General features: G+C 33.2%; 1 protein-coding gene across 1 annotated transcript; it reads left to right on the top strand.

Annotated features, from left to right (window-relative positions):
* Positions 1–16,600: 16,600 nt before the first annotated feature.
* Positions 16,601–20,975, top strand: LOC100806968 (probable cysteine protease RD21B). The gene is made up of 5 exons (XM_041006356.1): positions 16,601–17,204; positions 18,130–18,365; positions 18,701–18,841; positions 19,474–19,923; positions 20,640–20,975. Exons 1-5 carry the CDS (start codon positions 16,724–16,726, stop codon positions 20,730–20,732), a joined length of 1,401 nt encoding a protein of 466 aa, XP_040862290.1. The 5' UTR covers positions 16,601–16,723; the 3' UTR covers positions 20,733–20,975.
* Positions 20,976–23,180: the final 2,205 nt, after the last annotated feature.

Genomic DNA, 23,180 nt, shown 5'->3' with positions numbered 1-23,180 from the left:
CTGTATGTTGGTCTGATGATACAGAGAGTGAACAAGAAAGTGATTCTGACAGAGATGTGAATGCACTCACTGGGAGATTTGAATCTGATGAAGATTCAAGTGATATTGATATTGAAATCACTTTTGATGAGCTTGCTATATCCTATAAAGAACTATGCATCAAAAGTGAGAAGATTCTTCAGCAAGAAGCTCAACTAAAGAAGATCATTGCAAATCTGGAGGCTGAGAAGGAGGCACATGAAGAGGAGATCTCTGAGCTTAAAGGAGAAATTGGTTTTCTGAACTCTAAACTGGAAAACATGACAAAATCAATAAAGATGCTGAATAAAGGCTCAGATATGCTTGATGAGGTGCTACAGCTTGGGAAGAATGTTAGAAACCAGAGAGGACTTGGATTTAATCATAAATCTGCTGGCAGAACAACCATGACAGAATTTGTTCCTGCCAAAAACAGCACTGGAGCCACGATGTCACAACATCGGTCTCGACATCATGGAACGCAGCAGAAAAAGAGCAAAAGAAAGAAGTGGAGGTGTCACTACTGTGGCAAGTATGGTCACATAAAGCCCTTTTGCTATCATCTACATGGCCATCCACATCATGGAACTCAAAGTAGCAGCAACGGAAGGAAGATGATGTGGGTTCCAAAACACAAGATTGTTAGTCTTGTTGTTCATACTTCACTTAGAGCATCAGCTAAGGAAGATTGGTACCTAGATAGCGGCTGTTCCAGACACATGACAGGAGTTAAAGAATTCCTGGTGAACATTGAACCTTGCTCCACTAGCTATGTGACATTTGGAGATGGCTCTAAAGGAAAGATCACTGGAATGGGAAAGCTAGTCCATGATGGACTTCCTAGTCTGAACAAAGTACTGCTGGTGAAGGGACTGACTGCAAACTTGATCAGCATCAGTCAGTTGTGTGATGAAGGATTCAATGTAAACTTCACAAAGTCAGAATGCTTGGTGCCAAATGAGAAGAGTGAAGTTCTAATGAAGGGCAGCAGATCAAAGGACAACTGTTACCTATGGACACCTCAAGAAACCAGTTACTCCTCCACATGTCTATCCTCCAAAGAAGATGAAGTCAAAATATGGCATCAAAGATTTGGACATCTGCACTTAAGAGGCATGAAGAAAATCATTGACAAAGGTGCTGTTAGAGGCATTCCCAATCTGAAAATAGAAGAAGGCAGAATCTGTGGTGAATGTCAGATTGGAAAGCAAGTCAAGATGTCCCACCAGAAGCTTCAACATCAGACCACTTCCAGGGTGCTGGAACTACTTCACATGGACTTGATGGGGCCTATGCAAGTTGAAAGCCTTGGAGGAAAGAGGTATGCCTATGTTGTTGTGGATGATTTCTCCAGATTTACCTGGGTCAACTTTATCAGAGAGAAATCAGACACCTTTGAAGTATTCAAAGAGTTGAGTCTAAGACTTCAAAGAGAAAAAGACTGTGTCATCAAGAGAATTAGGAGTGACCATGGCAGAGAGTTTGAAAACAGCAAGTTTACTGAATTCTGCACATCTGAAGGCATCACTCATGAGTTCTCTGCAGCCATCACACCACAACAAAATGGCATAGTTGAAAGGAAAAACAGGACTTTGCAAGAAGCTGCTAGGGTCATGCTTCATGCCAAAGAACTTCCCTATAATCTCTAGGCTGAAGCCATGAACACAGCATGCTATATCCACAACAGAGTCACACTTAGAAGAGGGACTCCAACCACACTGTATGAAATCTGGAAAGGGAGGAAGCCAACTGTCAAGCACTTCCACATCTTTGGAAGTCCATGTTACATTTTGGCAGATAGAGAGCAAAGGAGAAAGATGGATCCCAAGAGTGATGCAGGAATATTCTTGGGATACTCTACAAACAGCAGAGCATATAGAGTATTCAATTCCAGAACCAGAACTGTGATGGAATCCATCAATGTGGTTGTTGATGATTTAACTCCAGCAAGAAAGAAGGATGTCGAAGACGATGTCAGAACATCGGGAGACAATGTAGCAGATACAGCTAAAAGTGCAGAAAATGCAGAAAACTCTGATTCTGCTACAGATGAACCAAACATCAATCAACCTGACAAGAGTCCCTCCATTAGAATCCAGAAGATGCACCCCAAGGAGCTGATTATAGGAGATCCAAACAGAGGAGTCACTACAAGATCAAGGGAGATTGAGATTGTCTCCAATTCATGCTTTGTCTCCAAAACTGAGCCAAAGAATGTGAAAGAGGCACTGACTGATGAGTTCTGGATCAATGCTATGCAAGAAGAATTGGAGCAATTCAAAAGGAATGAAGTTTGGGAGCTAGTTCCTAGACCCGAGGGAACTAATGTGATTGGCACCAAGTGGATCTTCAAGAACAAAACCAATGAAGAAGGTGTTATAACCAGAAACAAGGCCAGACTTGTTGCTCAAGGCTACACTCAGATTGAAGGTGTAGACTTTGATGAAACTTTCGCCCCTGTTGCTAGACTTGAGTCCATCAGATTGTTACTTGGTGTAGCTTGCATCCTCAAATTCAAGCTGTACCAGATGGATGTGAAGAGCGCGTTTCTGAATGGATACCTGAATGAAGAAGTCTATGTGGAGCAGCCAAAGGGATTTGTAGATCCAACTCATCCAGATCATGTATACAGGCTCAAGAAGGCTCTCTATGGATTGAAGCAAGCTCCAAGAGCTTGGTATGAAAGGCTAACAGAGTTCCTTACTCAGCAAGGGTATAGGAAGGGAGGAATTGACAAGACTCTCTTTGTCAAACAAGATGCTGAAAACTTGATGATAGCACAGATATATGTTGATGACATTGTGTTTGGAGGGATGTCGAATGAGATGCTTCGACATTTTGTCCAACAGATGCAATCTGAATTTGAGATGAGTCTTGTTGGAGAGCTGACTTATTTTCTGGGACTCCAAGTGAAGCAGATGGAAGACTCCATATTCCTCTCACAAAGCAAGTATGCAAAGAACATTGTCAAGAAGTTTGGGATGGAAAATGCCAGCCATAAAAGAACACCTGCACCTACTCACTTGAAGCTGTCAAAGGATGAAGCTGGCACCAGTGTTGATCAAAGTCTGTACAGAAGCATGATTGGGAGCTTACTATATTTAACAGCAAGCAGACCTGACATCACCTTTGCAGTAGGTGTTTGTGCAAGATATCAAGCCAATCCTAAGATAAGTCACTTGAATCAAGTAAAGAGAATTCTGAAATATGTAAATGGCACCAGTGACTATGGGATTATGTACTGTCATTGTTCAGATTCAATGCTGGTTGGATATTGTGATGCTGATTGGGCTGGAAGTGCAGATGACAGAAAAAGCACTTCTGGTGGATGTTTCTATTTGGGAAACAATCTTATTTCATGGTTCAGCAAGAAGCAGAACTGTGTGTCCCTATCTACTGCAGAAGCAGAGTATATTGCAGCAGGAAGCAGCTGTTCACAACTAGTTTGGATGAAGCAGATGCTGAAGGAGTACAATGTCGAACAAGATGTCATGACATTGTACTGTGACAACATGAGTGCTATTAATATTTCTAAAAATCCTGTTCAACACAGCAGAACCAAGCACATTGACATTAGACATCACTATATTAGAGATCTTGTTGATGATAAAGTTATCACACTGGAGCATGTTGCCACTGAGGAACAAGTAGCAGATATTTTCACAAAGGCATTGGATGCAAATCAGTTTGAAAAACTGAGGGGCAAGCTGGGCATTTGTCTGCTAGAGGAGTTATAGCAGTTACTTCTATCTGAACGTGCTCAAACTTCTCACTTAACATTAATAGCACGTTCACTACTGGGCCAAAACAAATTCAACCTCCGTTTCACACGTTCTCCTACATTCCTCATTCAAACTTACATTTTCGTGGCAATCTCGTTTTCATCAGCATTCCCCAACACTTCTCAGATATTCACGAAACCACTCCCAAAGCTCTGCTTCTCCATGGCTACCTCACCAAAAGAAACCTCATCCCCTGTTTCACCCTCTGTACCATCATCTCCATCATCCTCCAAAACTCCATCAAACCAGGAACAACCTGCACTCAATATCCAATCCATACAAATGATTCCTGGTCCAGGCCCTGTTCCTGAGAAACTGGTCCCTAAAAGACAACAGGGAGTGAAGATTTCTGAAAACCCTAGCTTTGCAACAAGCCCTAGGGAAGAAGACACTGAGATGGATAAGAAGATCCGCAGTTTTGTGAATAGCATTTTGAAAAATGCTTCTGTCCCTGATGCTGATAAAGATGTCCCAACATCTTCCACCCCAAATGTTGAAGTCCTCTTTTCATCCAGTGAAGAGAAATCAACAGAGGAAGAGGATCAAGCCACAGAGGAGACCCCTGCACCAAGGGCACCAGAACCTGCTCCAGGTGACTTCATTGACCTAGAAGAAGTAGAATCTGATGAGGAACCCATTGCCAAAAAGTTGGCACCTGGCATTGCAGAAAGATTACAAAGCAGAAAGGGAAAAACCCCCATTACTAGGTCTGGACGAATCAAAACTACTGCACAGAAGAAGAGCACACCAATCACTCCTACCACATCCAGACGGAGCAAAGTTGCAATCCCTTCCAAGAAGAGGAAAGAAATTTCCTCATCTGATTCTGATGATGATGTCGAACTAGATGTTCCCGACATCAAGAGAGCCAAGAAATCAGGGTAAAAGGTGCCTGGAAATGTCCCTGATGCCCCATTGGACAACATTTCATTCCACTCCATTGGCAATGTTGAAAGGTGGAAATTTGTATATCAACGCAGACTTGCTTTAGAAAGAGAACTGGGAAGAGATGCCTTGGATTGCAAGGAGATCATGGACCTCATCAAGGCTGCTGGACTGCTGAAAACTGTCACCAAGTTGGGAGATTGTTATGAAAGTCTAGTCAGGGAATTCATTGTCAACATTCCCTCTGACATAACAAACAAAAAGAGTGATGAGTATCAGAAAGTGTTTGTCAGAGGAAAATGTATTAGATTCTCCCCTGCTGTAATCAACAAGTACCTGGGCAGACCAACTGAAGGAGTGGTGGATATTGCTGTTTCTGAGCATCAAATTGCCAAGGAAATCACTGCCAAGCAAGTCCAGCATTGGCCAAAGAAAGGGAAGCTTTCTGCAGGGAAGCTAAGTGTGAAGTATGCAATCCTGCATAGGATTGGCACTGCCAACTGGGTACCCACCAATCATACTTCCACTGTTGCCACAGGTTTGGGTAAATTTCTGTATGCTGTTGGAACCAAGTCCAAATTTAATTTTGGAAACTATATTTTTGATCAAACTATTAAGCATTCAGAATCTTTTGCTGTCAAATTACCCATTGCCTTCCCAACTGTATTGTGTGGCATTATGTTGAGTCAACATCCCAATATTTTAAACAACATTGACTCTGTGAAGAAGAGAGAATCTCCTCTATCCCTGCATTACAAACTGTTTGAGGGGACACATGTCCCAGACATTGTCTCGACATCAGGGAAAGCTGCTGCTTCAGGTGCTGTGTCCAAGGATGATTTGATTGCTGAACTCAAGGACACATGCAAGGTGCTGGAGGCAACCATCAAAGCCAACACAGAGAAGAAAATGGAGCTGGAACGCCTGATCAAAAGACTCTCAGACAATGGCGTTGATGATGGAGAAGCAGCTGAGGAAGAAGAAGATGCAACAGAGGATACAGAATCAGATGATGATGATTCTGATGCCACCCTGTCCCTTTGAACAATTGATTGTTATTGGTCTGTAATATTTGCACATTAATTTCATGCATTCTACTTTTGCCAAATTCTGTCTAAAAAGGGGGAGTAGGAGGATATTATGCATGATTTATGATTTTGAGGGGGAGTAGTATTTATATGATTTTGAGGGGGAGTAGTATTTATACTGCTGCTGCTGATGATGATTGATGTAAGCTACTGAAACTAGTAGCTGATAGAAGATGCTGCAGTGAACTGCTGCCTAGCAGAATATTCACTTCACAGCAGCAAGAGCATGGAGACAGGGGGAGCAGAAAGCTGATGTCACGTGAGATGTCTTGACATCCTGGAAAAGACTTGTAGATTTGCAACTTGCAGAATTTTGCTGTCACCACTACAGATACTGCTGTGCTTGATTACTCTGATAATGAAAGTTGCTGATCCCACTTGCATGACTGCTCGTACCTGCTCAGGAAGTGTCTAAGTATGTTTTAGACAAAATTTGCCAAAGGGGGAGATTGTTAGTGCTTAGCTTTACTTAGTTTTAAAAGATTGGCTAAAATTTTGTTAAAACATAAGCACTTAGACAATGAAGGAAAGCTGGAGTTGCTGCACATGATGTCTAACATTATGTCAAGGAATCAGATTGGGCTGCACAATGCACAAGGCAAGATAAAATGTCAAATGAAGAATTGAAGCTGCAGGATCCACGATGTCGGATACAATGTCCAGGACATCCTGCCCGAAAATACTGGACACATAAATCTGTTATATCTTTAACAGATTAATGTGCAGTCAGCAACAGATTAGGAGCTCTATTTTTAGGAACGAATTAAAAGATAATTAAAGATTGAATTACAAACTTGAATAGTTTCGTTCAGGGATTAGAGATTGAAGATAAAAACTAAAAGATAAAACTTTATCTTTTAGATCTTTAAGTGCAGATTTTTCAGGAGAATGATAGAGCTTATCCAGCGGAAGTTGTTGCAGCCCAGATACGTACACTGCTATATAAACATGAAGGCTGCACGGGTTTTTAATCAAGTCAGAGATTGAAGAGTTATTTTGTGAGTTTTGTGACTTGAGTGTTTTGTGAGCCACCTTGATGCTACCCTAACATCAAGTGTTGGACCTGAGTGTGTAGAGTTGATCTCTATTGTTCAGAGAGCAATCTCTGGTGTGTCTTTGATTTGTTTGTAAACACGGGTGAGTGATTGAGAGGGAGTGAGAGGGGTTCTCATATCTAAGAGTGGCTCTTAGGTAGAAGTTGCATGGGTAGTGGTTAGGTGAGAAGGTTGTATACAGTGGCTGTTAGATCTTCGAACTAATACTATTTTAGTGGATTTCCTCCCTGGCTTGGTAGCCCCCAGATGTAGGTGACGTTGCACCGAACTGGGTTAACAATTCTCTTGTGTTATTTACTTGTTTAATCTGTTCATACTGTCATATACAATCTGCATGTTCTGAAGCGCGATGTCGTGACATCCTGTACGACATCTGTCCTCAGTATCAGAATTTCAGATTAAAACAGAGAGTTTTATGCACTATAGAAGTTTCTACCTTTAGAAACAATCTTTTTACTTCTACATGATGATGGATGATGTACATATGAAAAGATAGAGATTAAGATGCAACAATCATTACAAATTCCACTCAAGGAGTCGGGCATGTAAAAGACAAAATTTCTTCAAACTTCTTTATGTTGCTCCCCTTATCTCTAACAGTTGAGTGATGTGTCACCGTGTGAAGTGTCATAGTGTGAGAGCCGTTGAGAAGTCAACAATTAAGAGTGTTACACTACGTTTAGTTCTTGACAACCCTCCAAGTTTCCACTAACTTTAACAAAAGTCACAAGTATTCTTCATTGTCACTTATGGCTCTTACAAAGACAAGCTCTACCCCAAGCCTGACTTAAACCCAATATTTTTGTCCTACCAAGCCATTGTTGGCTCTAAACAAATAAAAACAGATTTTTTTTGCATAATGATGAAGATGTGATCGTCTTACAGATGAATATATCACTCAACACTCTAATCTTTCTTTCAAGGCTTACAAGGTGCTTTGAGAGCTTTGTATCTATACAAAAATATTACAGAAAGTTTTACAAGAAAGAATGAATGAATATTTTGCGCAGGTTAATTTGTGTCTTGTATCTTCAAAAGCTTATTCTATTTATAGCCTTAATCTTTAAGTATTTGTTGTCTCTTAATAGATGGATTCTTCACTTTGGTTTTTCATCTAAAGGCTTGTGGCCATTGGAGCATTTAATGCATGCCCCTTCTTTATGTAGAGTCCATGCTTATAGGTTAGAATGTTAAGCACTTCAGCAGAAAGTCATATCTTTCATTAGAGCAGATCTACACAGCAAAGCACGCCTTTTGATAAAGATCAACACTTCTAGATCGTGGACTTCATTTATTCTTCATAGGATTTCAACATATCCTAGGAGAATGTTTCCTACAAGAAAGAATCTCAGACATAAAGTATTAAATAAAGGTCTTAAATGCACTATTTAATGTTATGCCAGATCATCTTAGATGGATGTATCATTTGAAACATCAGACACACAAATACAGATCATGATCTGATAATATATCAGACATTTTTTTGTCATTTGTATTTATTTGCATCCAATCAAAATAATTAGGAGTCTTGATTCATCTTTAAGACATAAATGTCTTTTGACTTAACAATGGCTCATAAGATGCATGAAAGTAGTAGGTGCATTTGTTATCCAAAAAGGCATAACCAATCACTCATATAAACCATATTTTGTCTTAAAGGTATTTTTCCATTCACCCCATTCTATAATCCTAATTTAATGATATCCACTTTTTAGATCAATGTTAGAGAAGACACAAGAACCTTGCAATTAATCCAATAAATCATCCAATCTAGTAATGGGATGCTTATACATTATCGTGATGTTATTGATGGTTCTACAATCAGTGATCATCCTCCAAGTTTCATCTTTCTTAGGCACTACAGTCAAGGACAAATCTATGTACAAAGTAATGGGGGTAATTGCCCCCACTAAGTAATTTTTTTTTACTTGAATATATTGAACAAATTTTTTATTCATCCCCATAAAAAAAAAAGTCTTGCCTCCATTAAAAATTTATTTTAAAAAGATTAATGTAAAAAGTTGAAAAAGACAAAAGACAAAATAAAATGGTACTAATTATATTCACATTATCCTTTTAGCTTTTATTATTTTCAATTTTTTTATATTATTTTAATAGAGTTTATATTATCTTTGTCTAAAAAAATATTGTTGGATCAAGTGACCTCAGAATAATTAAGAAGGGGAGGTTGAATTAATTATTCCTAAACCTTTACTAACTAAAAATTTACTCTTCTAAGGCGTTTACTATGTTGTTAAGTGAATAAAGAGTAGAAGAGAAACTTAACCAAAAGTAAAAGCGGAAATTAAAATGCACAACAGAAATTAAAAGAGTAGGGAAGAAGGAGACAAACACACAAGAGTTTTTATACTGGTTCGGCAACAACCCGTGCCTACATCCAGTCCCCAAGCGACCTGCGGTCCTTGAGATTTCTTTTCAACCTTGTAAAAATTCTTTTACAAGCAAAGATCAATAAGGGATGTACCCTCCCTTGTTCACTTTGAACAACCTAGTGGATGTACCCTCCACTAGAACTGATCCACAAGAGATGTACCCTCTCTTGTTCTCAGTCAAACCCAAGTAGATGTACCCTCTACTTGTACCACAAAGGATGTATCCTCCAATGTGTTAAGACAAAATTCTCATGCGGTTAAACCTTTGAAACTTTTTGAATGGGGATACAAAAGAATTCTCAAGCGGTTAGTCCTTTGAAATCTTTTGTATATGGGAAAGGGAAGAATCAAAAGAATTCGCAGACTGTGTCGTTTTGAGTTCTTTGACAAGGGAGAAGGGATACACAAAAGAATTAAGGCGGTTAGTCCTTTGTTCTTTTGGAAAAGGGAGAAGAGAGACACAAAAAGAATTCAGGCGGTTAGTCCTTGGCGAATTCTTTTTGGCAAAGGGAGAAGAAAATGAAAAAGATGAATAGCACAAGTTTTCAAGGTTTGGAAAACCAGAAAAATTTGGAAAGCTTTTGGCAAACGGAAGAAGAAGAAGAAGTTCAAAGAGACTCAGAAATCAATGTGGAAAAATTGCTTGTGTAAAGAATGAATTGGAAAAGATTGATGTGTAGAATGATTGATTGGTTGATTGTGAAAATGCAAAACAAAGTCTTGCTTTTATAGACTCTTCATGTCTAGTCAAGAGAACCATTAGAAGAGTTATGACTTTTAGAAAAACTTAAAACCAATTTGAAAAAGTCAAAAACTTTTTGAAGAGTTACATCTTTTGATTTGTTCAGAAACTATCACTGGTAATCGATTACCAAATCAGTGTAATCGATTACACAGCTTTTTTTGTGAAAGAATGTGACTCTTCACATTTGAATTTGAATTTCAACGTTCAAGCACACTGGTAATCGATTACCAAAACATTGTAATTGATCACAGCTTTTTGAAATCAATTGGAACATTGTAAATTCAGTTGAAAACTTTTTCAAAAACATTTTGCTACTGATAATCGATTACAACAATCTGGTAATCGATTACCTGAGAGTAAAAACTCTTTGGTAAACATGTTTTGAGAAAAATCCATGTGCTACTCAGTTTTCGAAAAACTTTTTCATACTTATCTTGATTAATTCTTCTCTTGATTCTTGAATCTTGAATCTTGATCTTGATTCTTGGAAGCTTGAACCTTGAATCTTGATTCTTGATTCTTGAAATCAAATTTCCTCTTGAACCTTGAATTGTTCTTGATTCAATCTTGAACATGTTGAACTCATTCTTTGATTCTTTGAGATCATCATCTTTGTTATCATGAAGTGTTCTTGACCTTTGAGCTTTTTGTCATCACCTTTGTTATCATCAAAAACCCCTTTGAATCAATCTTGATTCATCATGAAGCTTGCTTCTACAAATATTAGATTATATGTTGTCCACACTAAAAAAAATCTAGATCTGTCACTGACTAGAATGATTAGAACTGCACATGGACTTAAGTTTTCTTGTAGCCACCCTTTTTGCATCAAATCTTCAAGTTGATTTTGAATCTCCTTGGTCTCTTAGGGATTATTCCTATATGCTAGCCTATTAGGCAATAAAGCTCCTGGAATGAGATCAATTTGATGTTCTATGCCTCTTAGAGGAGGTAGACCACGAGACACCTCTTTGGGAAAGACATTTTCAAATTCATGTAACAAAGAAGAAATCTTATTTGGAAGAGACCTGCAACCTTTAAATTACTATCTTTATTGAAAAGTAAGAGCATTGGTTTTTCAAATGCATAGTCTTTTTCACCTCTTTTCTTTAATAAACAAATTTGATGTTTTTGTCTCTTTTTCTTGCTCTCTTCCACTTTTTTTCCCTTTTTCTTTTCTCTCTTGTTTTCTTTTATCTCTCATTTTTTATTGATCCTCACCAGCTTTTCTTGGATGCAAAGGTGCAACAATAGTATTGCATTCTTTATGTACAAAAGAGAACTTCTTGGTGTAACCATCATGCATAACTTTCTTGTCAAATTCCAAGGTCTCCCAAGAAGCAAATAACAAGCCTCCATGGGCATCACATCACACAAAATTGTATCATCATACTTCCCTATGGAGAATTCCACCTCCACTTGCTTACTTACAGTCACTTCACCATATATACTAAGTCATTGAAGTTTGTAAGGTTATGGGTGTGGTTTAGTCTTCAAATTCAGTTTTGAAGCCAACCTTGCACTAGCCACATTAGTGCAGCTTCACCATCAATGATCAAAGAACACACCTTCCCTTGGATGATGCACCTTGTGTGGAAAATATTTTCCCTTTGGTTTTCATCCAAGTCCTTTGCTTAGATGCCCAACAACCTCCACACCATGAACAAGTCTCCTTTTGCTCCTTTTTCCTCATCATACGCCTCTTCATAACTAGATGGAGCAGAATATGAAGAAGATTCACTCATAATCTCTCCATCCTCCTTAAGTAACATAGTCTTCTTAGTTGGACATTTAGAAATTGTGACCTTTTCCCAAACACTTGAAGCATTTTATCTCACTACTCCTTATCTTTTTAGGGGACCCATAGGACTTAATTTGAGTCCTTTGAGGTACAACAATGGAATTGCTTGAAGAAGTATTTCCCTCCTTGTTTTTGTCCTTCCAACTTGGAGAATTAAAGTTAGAAGAGCTCCTTCTAATAACACCCTTTCTCTTGAGTTTTTGTTCTACCTTAGTTGCCTCATGCACTAAGTCCTCCAACTCCACATAAAACCAAATTGATTCTCTGCAATCCTTGTTTCTTCTCTTAATATATATCTTCAATTACCTTTTCTTATAATTTCAGTGTGACTCATAAGTTTTATTCCTCTATAGTTAGTAAAATCTTAAATACCTTTTTTGTTCTTAAATATAGAAACCAAAGTGTTCTTTCTCCATTCATTTGGCATTTTCTTAAATCTCAAATCTCATTAAAATGATTTAGTGAGCCAAATGAAACATTTTTCTCCAACACACTTCTAAACTTTAATAGGGATATCCAGTGGTTAATCTAGAAAATTTCTTTAGTATGGCAAATAAATAATTTATAATATTTTTATAGACAATATTATAAGTTTTTACAAAATACACAATCTCATGATTAAAAAAAATCAAAATACCTTAACTTCTGTAAATTTAAAATAATAAAGTGAGTAAAATCATTACTAATTTATTTTCTCTTTTAATTTTTGCATTCTTTTAGTTAAACAATAATTTTATGGGAGTAATATCTATTTTTTATGGGGCAAAAATATTATTATTTAATATATTCAAGTAAAAAACAATTACTATGTTGGACCAATTGCTCCCATAACTCTCAAAGTGCATCCCCCTCTAGGAATGTCAAATGGACCAATAGTTTTACCTTTATCCATCATTTTAAGGACAACTTTTAACCTCTCAAATTTGAATTCCACTGTCATAAGCCGAATTTTGTTCATCCTCTTGAATTTCTAATCCTTCCATATTAATGCTATTTCATATCCATTAAATACTTTTTTGTAGTTTTTGTTATTTTTCCTCACTTTCCTTCTCCCTTAACTATCCAATCCACTTTATATCTCTTGTCTCCCCAAGAGTCAATGATTTTGAAGTGATTTGCCATGTCGTGTAACTAACTTAAAAAATTAAAAGGAAAATTAAATTAACTAATTAAAAAAGAATTAGAAAAACATGTAAAAAATAATATAGATAGAAGGTTGGAACTTCATCAGAAGGTTGGATCTTCCTCAGATGGATCTTCATCGAATCTGTTGATCACCGCATTGTCTCCTACTTCTTAACAAAGTTAAAACTAGGGTAAATGGTCACTTTTGTCCCTCAATATGTAATTCACTGACAAATGCATCCTTGAAAGATGAAAATACAAAATTTAGTCTCTGAAAGTGTAAAAAGTGCGATAAATATAGCCGACTGTTAACTTCCGTCCTTCATCGTTAATAAAATAGCCTACGTGACACGGAGGGACAAATTTATTACTGAAATGATTGTCAACGTGGATTCCCAGCATATGGGCATATTTGTCATAATATTTTTTTTGACTTTTCGTTTTCTCACTCCGCTGACAAATGCGTCCCTCAAACATGAAAATGTAAAATTTAGTCCCCAAAAGTATAAAAAGTGCAACAAATATATTCGAACGTTAATAATAGATTCTAACTAATTATTATTATTATTATTATTATTATTATTATTATTATTATTATTATTATTATTATTATTATTTGTTTGTAATTTATTGGTTCTATTCGTTTAGTACTTATATAATATATTTTTTAAATTATCTTTTAATATATATATATATATTATTTTGATTTCCTTATCAAACCTTAATTTTTACTGTTAAAAAAAAGTTTATATTATATCTTATAATTTTATCAAATTTGTACTAATTTTTTTACTTTTAATCTTTAAAATTATTCTATATCCCAATTCCAACTCAAGTATCCTTATATTTAGATTGAAAATAATATGTCGAGAGTTTTGAGTAGAAAAAACACAACCAGCCCCGGGATCAAATTTATTTATTTATTTATTTTTAAAAAAGAATTTAATCAACTATTTTAAAAAAAAAAGTCTTACAAAATTTAAACTAGATAAAGCTAAAGTGGAATTATAAGTCTTTTTCCTTAATCAATAAAATGTATATATATACCTCAAATATGAAAAAATCCCTTGGATAAACCTTATGTGCTTCCATTCGAGACAGCACTTATTATATATCATATGAATGAAATGAAAACAGTTATTAACAAATAAAGAACCCAAATAAATTTAAATAAAAAATATAATAATGTTCAAACTAATACAGAGGTTAACTTCAAAACAAAACAAAGAAAACTAATGCAGGGGTTTATTCTTTACCTTTGGGGCATAGAGCTGTATCTCTCGCTGATTTAGGAGTTACAGTGACCATACATTTCATTTGGCATACTGTGGCAGAGTACGTAATAAAGATTAATAATTAATTGAAACAACAAAAAATTTCAAGAAATAAAAGACTTTCATTTTTTTTAAATGGTAACTCAATTTTTTTATATCATAAAACTAAAGAAATTTGTTTTATTTGGAAAATAAGTAGTTATATCGATTAATTAAAAAATTAATTAACAATTTGATAGATAAATAAATAGATAAATAATCAAAGTATAAGAGTTTAAATCTTAAGCTGTATTTTATTATTTTTTTAATCCATTTTTTCCTAACTTCTCTCTTATACAATTTAATATTAACGTTCGGATATATTTATTGCACTTTTTATACTTTCGGAGATTAAATTTTGCTTTTTCATCTTTCGGTGACACATTTGTCAACGGAGTGGGAAGACAAAAAGTAAAAAAGTATTATGACAAATATGCTCATGTACTGACAATCCACGTTGGCAATCATTTCAACGACAAATTTGTCCCTTCGTGTCACACGTAGGCTATTTTATTAATGATGACGGGTGTTAACGGCCGGGTATATTTGTCGCACTTTTTACACTTTCAGAACTAAATTTTGTATTTTCATCATTCAGGACACATTTATCAACGAATTAGTCATTAAAAGACAAAAGTATTTATTTACCCTTAAAACTAAAATCTAGTATTCCAAAAATCTGAAGTTCAAAAGCAAATATTATTTTTTAAAAGGATTAAAATCAAATCTAATATATTTTCGGAGAATAAAAACATATTTAATCTTAGTAATAATTCTTCTATCTTTAAATTAGTAAATTGAGTATGAGTTTTATTCGTAGACAAGCGAACCAACTCCTCACGTTGTGCAAAAATGTCTAGGTTTTGATGCTAGTCCATAATGTTTTGATTTTTCTTTTCTCATTGTATTGATGTTCTGCTTATTAATGAAATGATATAAGCTTGTTGCAGTAAAAAAAAAATATTCTTCCGTCTCTGTTTGATATCATGATCCATCACCAAAACCTTCCTTTTTTGTGCTTAAAGCTCCCACTTTCATAGAAAGAACATTTTCCTAAAACTACATACATACATGTTTTTGCAGGATAGAGCAGAGAGGAACAAAGGGCAGCGACAAAGAAGGAAGGTGCGCAGAAGGCAGATTCCGATGCTGCCAAAATGTTGGCTGGCCACCACTAGTGTGCAAGTGTGCAACATCATCCTCGTGAATACAACAGAAAACATCTGCCAAATTTATGCATCACTTTTCTTATTATTTTTTTACACATGCATCACTTAGTCTATTGCACAAATTAAATGTTTATTTTATACAACTAAAATTAGCAGTAAAAACATTTATAAATATATAAATTACAGTATCATTAATAAATATATTTATATATACTTATAAATTATATTTTAAATTCATGATAAATAATTTATATTTTGATGTATTATTATTATTTTTAATTATTGATAATTTTTTAAAAAAATTTATTGAAATCCAAGTTAGAATTATAGATAACTTTTTTGAAGTAGAACTAAAGATATTAAAAATAATAGATTGAAAAACATAAAATGTCAATTTAAATAATTCTTTTCATATTAAAAGTAAAAGAACATATATCATATACATATTGGAAGTATGTTTTGAATTTTGAAGATAAAATATATATTTGAATTTAATTTTGATATTTAGTTATAACTTGTTAAACGATTTAGTTGATATGTATTAAAAATATAAAGAGATATATTAGATACGTATTAAGAATGCATTTGAATTTTTGAAGATTATATATATATATATATAAAATTAGTTTATGATTTTCCCTTTTTTTAGAAAAATTAATTATATCCAGTTATTCAGTTACAATTAAACTGATCGGTTGATATTCAAAGTAGAAAAAGATATATAAAAATAAAATATTTGTTCTGGACAACTCACATAATCTTGAATCCGCCATAAAAAAATAGATTAAAATTACAGATTTAAAAAATATGTTGTTCTGGCAAGTAATTAAATAAATAAATAAAAGGACCCTTGTATCCTCGTTCAGAATTTAAAAAAAAAATACAGAATAAAAAAAATATCCTCGTTGAATTCAATTGCGTTAATTGAATCCTAAATATAGAATTACCAAAAAAAAAAATCCTAAACATAGAATAGACCCAACAACAAAATATTCCATTTTATCCAAATGTTTTTATATCCACCACAAAGTTATTGCTTGAAAAAATAATTTAATATTTGAAATTTATTAAAATATATTTAATTTAATAAATATATCTTTAATTGATAATTATTAATTAAAATCATAAATAATGATAATGTGATGACTTAAAAATTTCTCCATCGATTGACAACAACATACGTGACTCATACGTTCCATTCCCGCTCCCTCCGATTTCAACGCACCTTCCGTTTTTCTGAACCAATCCCACTTCACATTCCCATTCATTCATTCATTCAATCCCTTCTCCTTATATATAATTCACAATCCCACCTTCTACGTACCCTCATAATCACAAACCACACCACCATGAGGACCCTCTTTCAAAACTCACGTTTCCTTTCCCATGCATTTTTGCTTTCTCTTTCTCTTTTCTTTCTGGCGTTCGGTGCTGGCTGGGCCATGGACATGTCCATCATCGACTACGACGAGAGCCACACGAGGCACGTGTATGAGGCGTGGCTTGTGAAGCACGGCAAGGCCTACAATGCCTTGGGGGAGAAGGAACGGAGGTTTAAGATTTTCAAGGACAATTTGAGGTTCATTGAAGAACATAATGGGGCGGGGGACAAGAGTTACAAGTTGGGGTTGAACAAGTTCGCCGATCTCACCAACGAGGAGTATAGGGCCATGTTCTTGGGTACCCGGACGAGAGGACCTAAGAACAAGGCAGCAGTCGTGGCCAAGAAAACTGACCGTTATGCTTATCGCGCTGGGGAGGAGTTGCCCGCCATGGTGGATTGGAGGGAGAAGGGTGCGGTTACCCCCATTAAAGATCAAGGCCAATGTGGTGAGTTTTTTTTTTTTTTTAAATATATAATTTTGGTTTCTTAATTTTTCAAATTATAGAAGTTTAGTCACATCATCTGTTTACCATCGGTTGAGACATTTTTTATTTCTTGTGATTTTTTAAATACTGAGAAATTGTAAATGATCAATGTGATTGATGCTGTCATAATTGTGGTCTTGATGATTTTTTGACTGATTGTGGTCGTGATGATTCAAAAGCATTGATTTTGTAGGTGCAGTTAGAAGTTAGGGTTGCATGTTGATTTAATTTGTACTCAGAGATTGTTTTTTAAAATCTTGGAATAAAGGAATAACGTTTTTTTTGGTGAATTTTTAAACTTTAAGATTTACTGAAACATATCTTAGGTAAATTTAAAAAAAATGAACTTATAAAATAACCGACTGTACAGTAATTAAATTGTTTTATCAAAAAAAAAAAAAAAGAAGAAGAAGAAGAATGTAAAGTGTTTTTAAAATCTTTCCGTTATCCCTTGATTCAAGTGATGATTGTGAATTTCATTATATTTTGATTAATAGTGCGTTTGCTTAAGATAATTTTTTTTACAATTGTAAAAAAAAAAATCATATCATTATCCTTAAAATAATAGTATATTTTTTCATTATTCCTTGCTTAAGATATTTAAAAATAAATAAATTACTTCTTTTTTATATTACTTTTGAAATATGTTATCATACTTCAATAGGTATTAAAAAACTATAGTTTAGTAAAACAAAAAGAATTTTAGAAGTTTTATATGTGAATTATGGATCGTGTTTTTGCCAAAATTGTAAATATTTGATTAAATGATTTTGTTTGTCTTTAATAATGAGCACATTGGTAGGCTTTGTTTTGTTTGTGACATATATGTATTGTGTTAATTTGGTGGTTGATTTTAAATTTTGGATTGACTTTGGTCTCCATGAAGGGAGTTGTTGGGCATTCTCCACGGTTGGTGCAGTGGAAGGAATCAATCAAATTGTAACGGGCAACCTCACCTCTCTGTCTGAGCAAGAATTGGTGGATTGTGACAGAGGCTATAACATGGGGTGCAATGGAGGTCTCATGGATTATGCTTTTGAGTTTATTGTGCAAAATGGAGGCATTGACACGGAAGAAGATTACCCTTATCATGCAAAGGATAATACATGTGATCCAAACAGGGTATTAAAATTGTCATTTGTCCTATCGTTTTTTTTAATCTTTTCTTTAATATATGTCATAGTTAGCTTACCCTTTTAAAATATAATAAAAAAATAGGGATTCTCATAAAATTCAGCTAGTAAAGATGAGTTTTTACACTGTTAATTAATTAAATATCACCTTATATATGAATTTTAAAGTAATTTATGAGTAAAATAATCAATTTTAAATTATTATTATTATTATTGACAATCTATAGAAGTGTTATATTCTAATTAAAGTTTTCAATTAAAATCAAATGACACCTTAAAAGTGTATTTCTTATAAGACTATTTACCTCCCTTTTGTTATTCCAGAAAAATGCTCGGGTTGTTACCATTGATGGATATGAAGATGTCCCAACCAATGATGAGAAATCTTTGATGAAGGCTGTTGCAAACCAACCTGTCAGTGTTGCCATTGAAGCTGGTGGCATGGAATTTCAACTTTATCAATCGGTAATATTTTGTATTATTTACCAGTTTTAGCCTTTTTCTATTTAACTTAGCTAATAATGCAAGCGAAAATTATAACACAATCTAATAGATTTTCGGGTACAAGTTACTGTTCCAATTATTTGTTTTGGTAGGATAAGTTTTTCTAAGAACAAATATTCAAATGGTTTAACTAATGATAAGAATTAACTACATTTGGAGTTTTCCTACCATTGTTTATTTTGACTGTTGACTTGATTTTGAACGACTGTTTTCTAAAATTTATTTACTTTTTAAGAATAATAGTACATGATTTCATAATATAAACAGCTAATTTGACATTTTTTATTTCTCTATTTATTTCTTTTTTCATTCACCAGTTATCATATTTATATTTCTCTATTTTATCTATAATTTTTCGTAAGGGTGAGATATCACATAGTTGTTCATGCATCACTTTCTATTTTCTAATTCTAAAATTTATTTACTTTCTGATAGTAACAGTACATGATTATACAATATATACACCTAATTGACATTCTTCTTTTCTCTATTTCTCTTTTGATTCCACGTGATAACACTCATCGTACTTATACTTTTCACTTTTATCTCTATCTATCCATTCCATTTTCTAATTCTGAAATTTGTTGATCCAGGGTGTTTTCACTGGCCGATGTGGGACAAACCTAGACCATGGTGTTGTAGCAGTTGGGTATGGAACAGAAAACGGCACTGATTACTGGCTAGTGAGGAACTCATGGGGCTCAGCATGGGGGGAGAATGGTTACATCAAGCTAGAGAGAAATGTGCAAAATACTGAGACTGGCAAGTGTGGAATTGCAATAGAGGCATCATACCCTATCAAGAATGGTGCTAACCCTCCAAACCCTGGTCCTTCTCCTCCATCTCCTGCAACACCTTCAATTGTTTGTGATGAGTACTACTCTTGCAACTCTGGAACCACATGTTGCTGCCTCTTTGAGTACAGAGGGTTCTGCTTTGGATGGGGATGTTGCCCTATTGAGTCTGCAACATGTTGCCCTGACCAGACCAGTTGTTGCCCTCCTGATTTCCCTTTCTGTGATGATTCTGGATCTTGCCTATTGGTAATTTACCCTCTCTTTCATTGGCTTTGCTATAAATCTTACTATCAAACAATTATGATACCAGAATGCTAGTATGAGAGATATTAGGAAGACACTCTTTTGAATATATTTTTTTTATTGGTTAAAATTTATTAAAAATGATACAAATTTATGAGTTTTATATTATATTTAATAATTTTCTATTCTAATTTTATAATTTTTAATAAATTTTAAATGATTTTAAAAAATATATTTGAGGAAGTGTGTCAAAAGTCTAAGTCTGTTCATTGTACTCCTTGTGCTAATCATACACTTTTTTTTTTAATATTATTGGGTGGAATTCTTGTAAATTCCACTAAATAATAAATGAGATTCATTAAATTAAATTGTAAGACTGTACACAAATCTTGAATACATTTTCTTTAGTTTTTTTTTAGTATTGTTCTTTAATCAACATTGGAGTTTTACTTTAGTAATTTTTACTGACCTTTAATAGTTTAATACAAATCTTTATTACATGATTACGGGTGAAATTTCAATCTTGATTGAAGAAAAATACTAAAAATATTTAAAGAATTACACAAGCTTTATCCTCCTTATTGGTGAGAGAATGTTAGAACAAGCAAGGTAAAGAGTGTGTTAGTGGGATTTCTAATTGACTTGTGACTTTTGGTTTCTTGGTTTGAAATTCATTTCCTAAGTGTGTTTCATCTTGCTAATCTTCCGTCTTGCAACAGAGCCGTGACAACCCATTTGGGGTAAAAGCTTTGAGAAGAACGCCTGCCACAAGTACTTGGACCCAAAGGAAAGTTGCCATGAAAGGCAACTAAGCTTGAGAGAAGCCAGTGGAATCAGTAAAATGGTTTAGGCACAACAAAATTAAATTCATTGGTACCTGTAATTGTGTGTTTGTGCTAGAGAATGCTTCTGTAATGGTTGTCTTCCATAAATATCTAGATACCAACATTCTCTTTTCCAAACTGGTTGCTGTAAATTTCTCTACAACTACTCAAGTATTATGCATTTTGGATGTTGATGTTAATTTTAATAAATTGTATATACTTGGTTCCAAATTCTTGTTCATCTTTGTATTCTTTATAAACATCAATTAGAGAAGAAAATAAAAGGTAAAATGAATTGATGCAGCCATTACTTAAAGAATTAACAAATTATTTTTTATTAAAGATGACGTTAAGATAGTACACTAAAAATGATCACAGCAGCACGTTAATAACAACTTTTAGTTTTTTTTTTTCAATTTTATCCTTACTTCAAATTTTGTTTTACCCATTTACTCAACTTGAAAATTTTCTTTTTTTTTTTTGTTGTTGTCTAAAGATACTCGTATCTAATTCATTCTCATTCAATCCATCAATTGTCATCCTTACACCATTCCTTGATATTAAATTTGTTGAATCATATCAATTTTATAATTATTCATTGAATTATTTTTTTGTTTTTTATAAATTATATGACTTAATATGTGTAAAATCACCAAAATTTTATCATTCTTATATAATAAAAATTTAAAAATTTAGGGTAAACAACCGTTAAAGTCCTTGAACTCGTGTTTTTACTTCTTTAACTTTTTTTCTAAAGTTAAGTTAATAGACTAAATACATAAATAAAAAATCAAGGAATAAAAACATAAATTTTAAAAATTTTATGGAATAAAAAGAAAGTTTACCCAAAATATTATTATCCAATTTTTTTAATATAATAAGTTATTAAAAAGAAAAATCAAATATTAAAAATATTAAATATTTTCTTTTATATCATATGACATTTATAAGCTAGTTTATTCATTAGTCTTATTAAATACTTTCAATTAAATCAACTAATTTATAATTTTCAAGCTTTTCAACTCCTAACTTATAGTTAACTTTGCATTAGCTTATAACTATTTTATTTGTCATATGAAAAATATTCATTCATGCGCAGAAAGTGAAATTTTTACTTGGATTCACTCAAGTAAAAATCTCTACCATAAAAAAGTATCATATGAAAAATATTCATTCCCGCACAGAAAGTGAAATTTTTACTTGGATTCACTAAGTAAAAATATCTACCATAAAAAATATCAAGTTCCTATTTTTTTATTTAAATACTCTAGTTTTTTTTTTTTATTAAAGGCTACATGTACGTGAACTTTAAATCTTCCATATATATCTCGTTTAATAGAAATTCAACAGGTCAAGCGTATGTTATGATTCTTTGGGCTGATCATGACAAGTGAGAGTTTTTTACCCATTTAATACAAAAAAAAAAAATTACTCAAATACTGTAAGTGTAGAATTATTTACACAAATGATACAAAATATTGTTCTCGTTCAAAGATCAGTTCCTACAAAATTAATTTCTCGGTATAAACAGTATTTTTTATATTATTTTGCCTTACTTTAGAAATAATTTTTTCTAAATTGATTTTTTTTTTAATTTTCTAATTTTAAATTATTTTTTTATTTTTTAATGCCTTTTATTTATTTATTTTTCTTTTGAATTATCTATATTTATGTTTCATTTAAACTGAAAATAATATTATTTTGTATATGTTGTTGTTAATTTTTTTTGCATATTTTTTGTTTTATTATTTTTTGAAGAGTTGAAATCCTTTTTAAAATTAAGTGATGAAATATCTTAATTAAAAAATAGAAAGATTAAAATTGTTTATTTAAAAAAATATGAATACAAAAATAAGCATGTGTTTTATTCCTTATATCTTCATCTTGTAGTAGTTTTATCAAAAATATTATAGTAACTAACACTAGTGACTAAAAACTCATAAAAGTTACTCACATAAAAACTATAAAATATTTTGATACCAAAACAAAAAAAATTAAAAGAAATATAGAGTCAATAGACTAAATAAACCAAAAAAATCATAATTAATAAATAAGGAATCATCTAGAGTTGAAATCGTTTGTATTTTTATTTTATTTGATTTTTAAAATACATAATTGAAATTATAAAAAAACATATTTAACCAAAAAGTTAAATTAAACTAAAATATTTAAATTATAATATATATATATATATAATTAAAAAAATGGAACAAAATATTTAAATTTAAAACAATACAACAAAATTTTTAAATACAAAAAAATATGACATTAATTTAACGTTGTTGGCTTTGTACCTACACAATGGGGGCAATTTATCTTTGAATGGTCTGGGATGTGACACATTAAAAATCACTTTGGTTAACTCGATTCTCGGATATCCATTTTGATGTGTATAGTAGAGGAGTCATGACGACCCTTAAAATTTATTTTCTCCTT

Source organism: Glycine max, chromosome 10 (assembly GCF_000004515.6).
Source record: "Glycine max cultivar Williams 82 chromosome 10, Glycine_max_v4.0, whole genome shotgun sequence".
In the NCBI taxonomy this organism is placed as follows: Eukaryota; Viridiplantae; Streptophyta; class Magnoliopsida; order Fabales; family Fabaceae; genus Glycine; species Glycine max.
The sequence above is the reverse complement of the archived record's forward strand: the minus strand, read 5'-3'. Positions and strand labels throughout refer to the sequence as shown.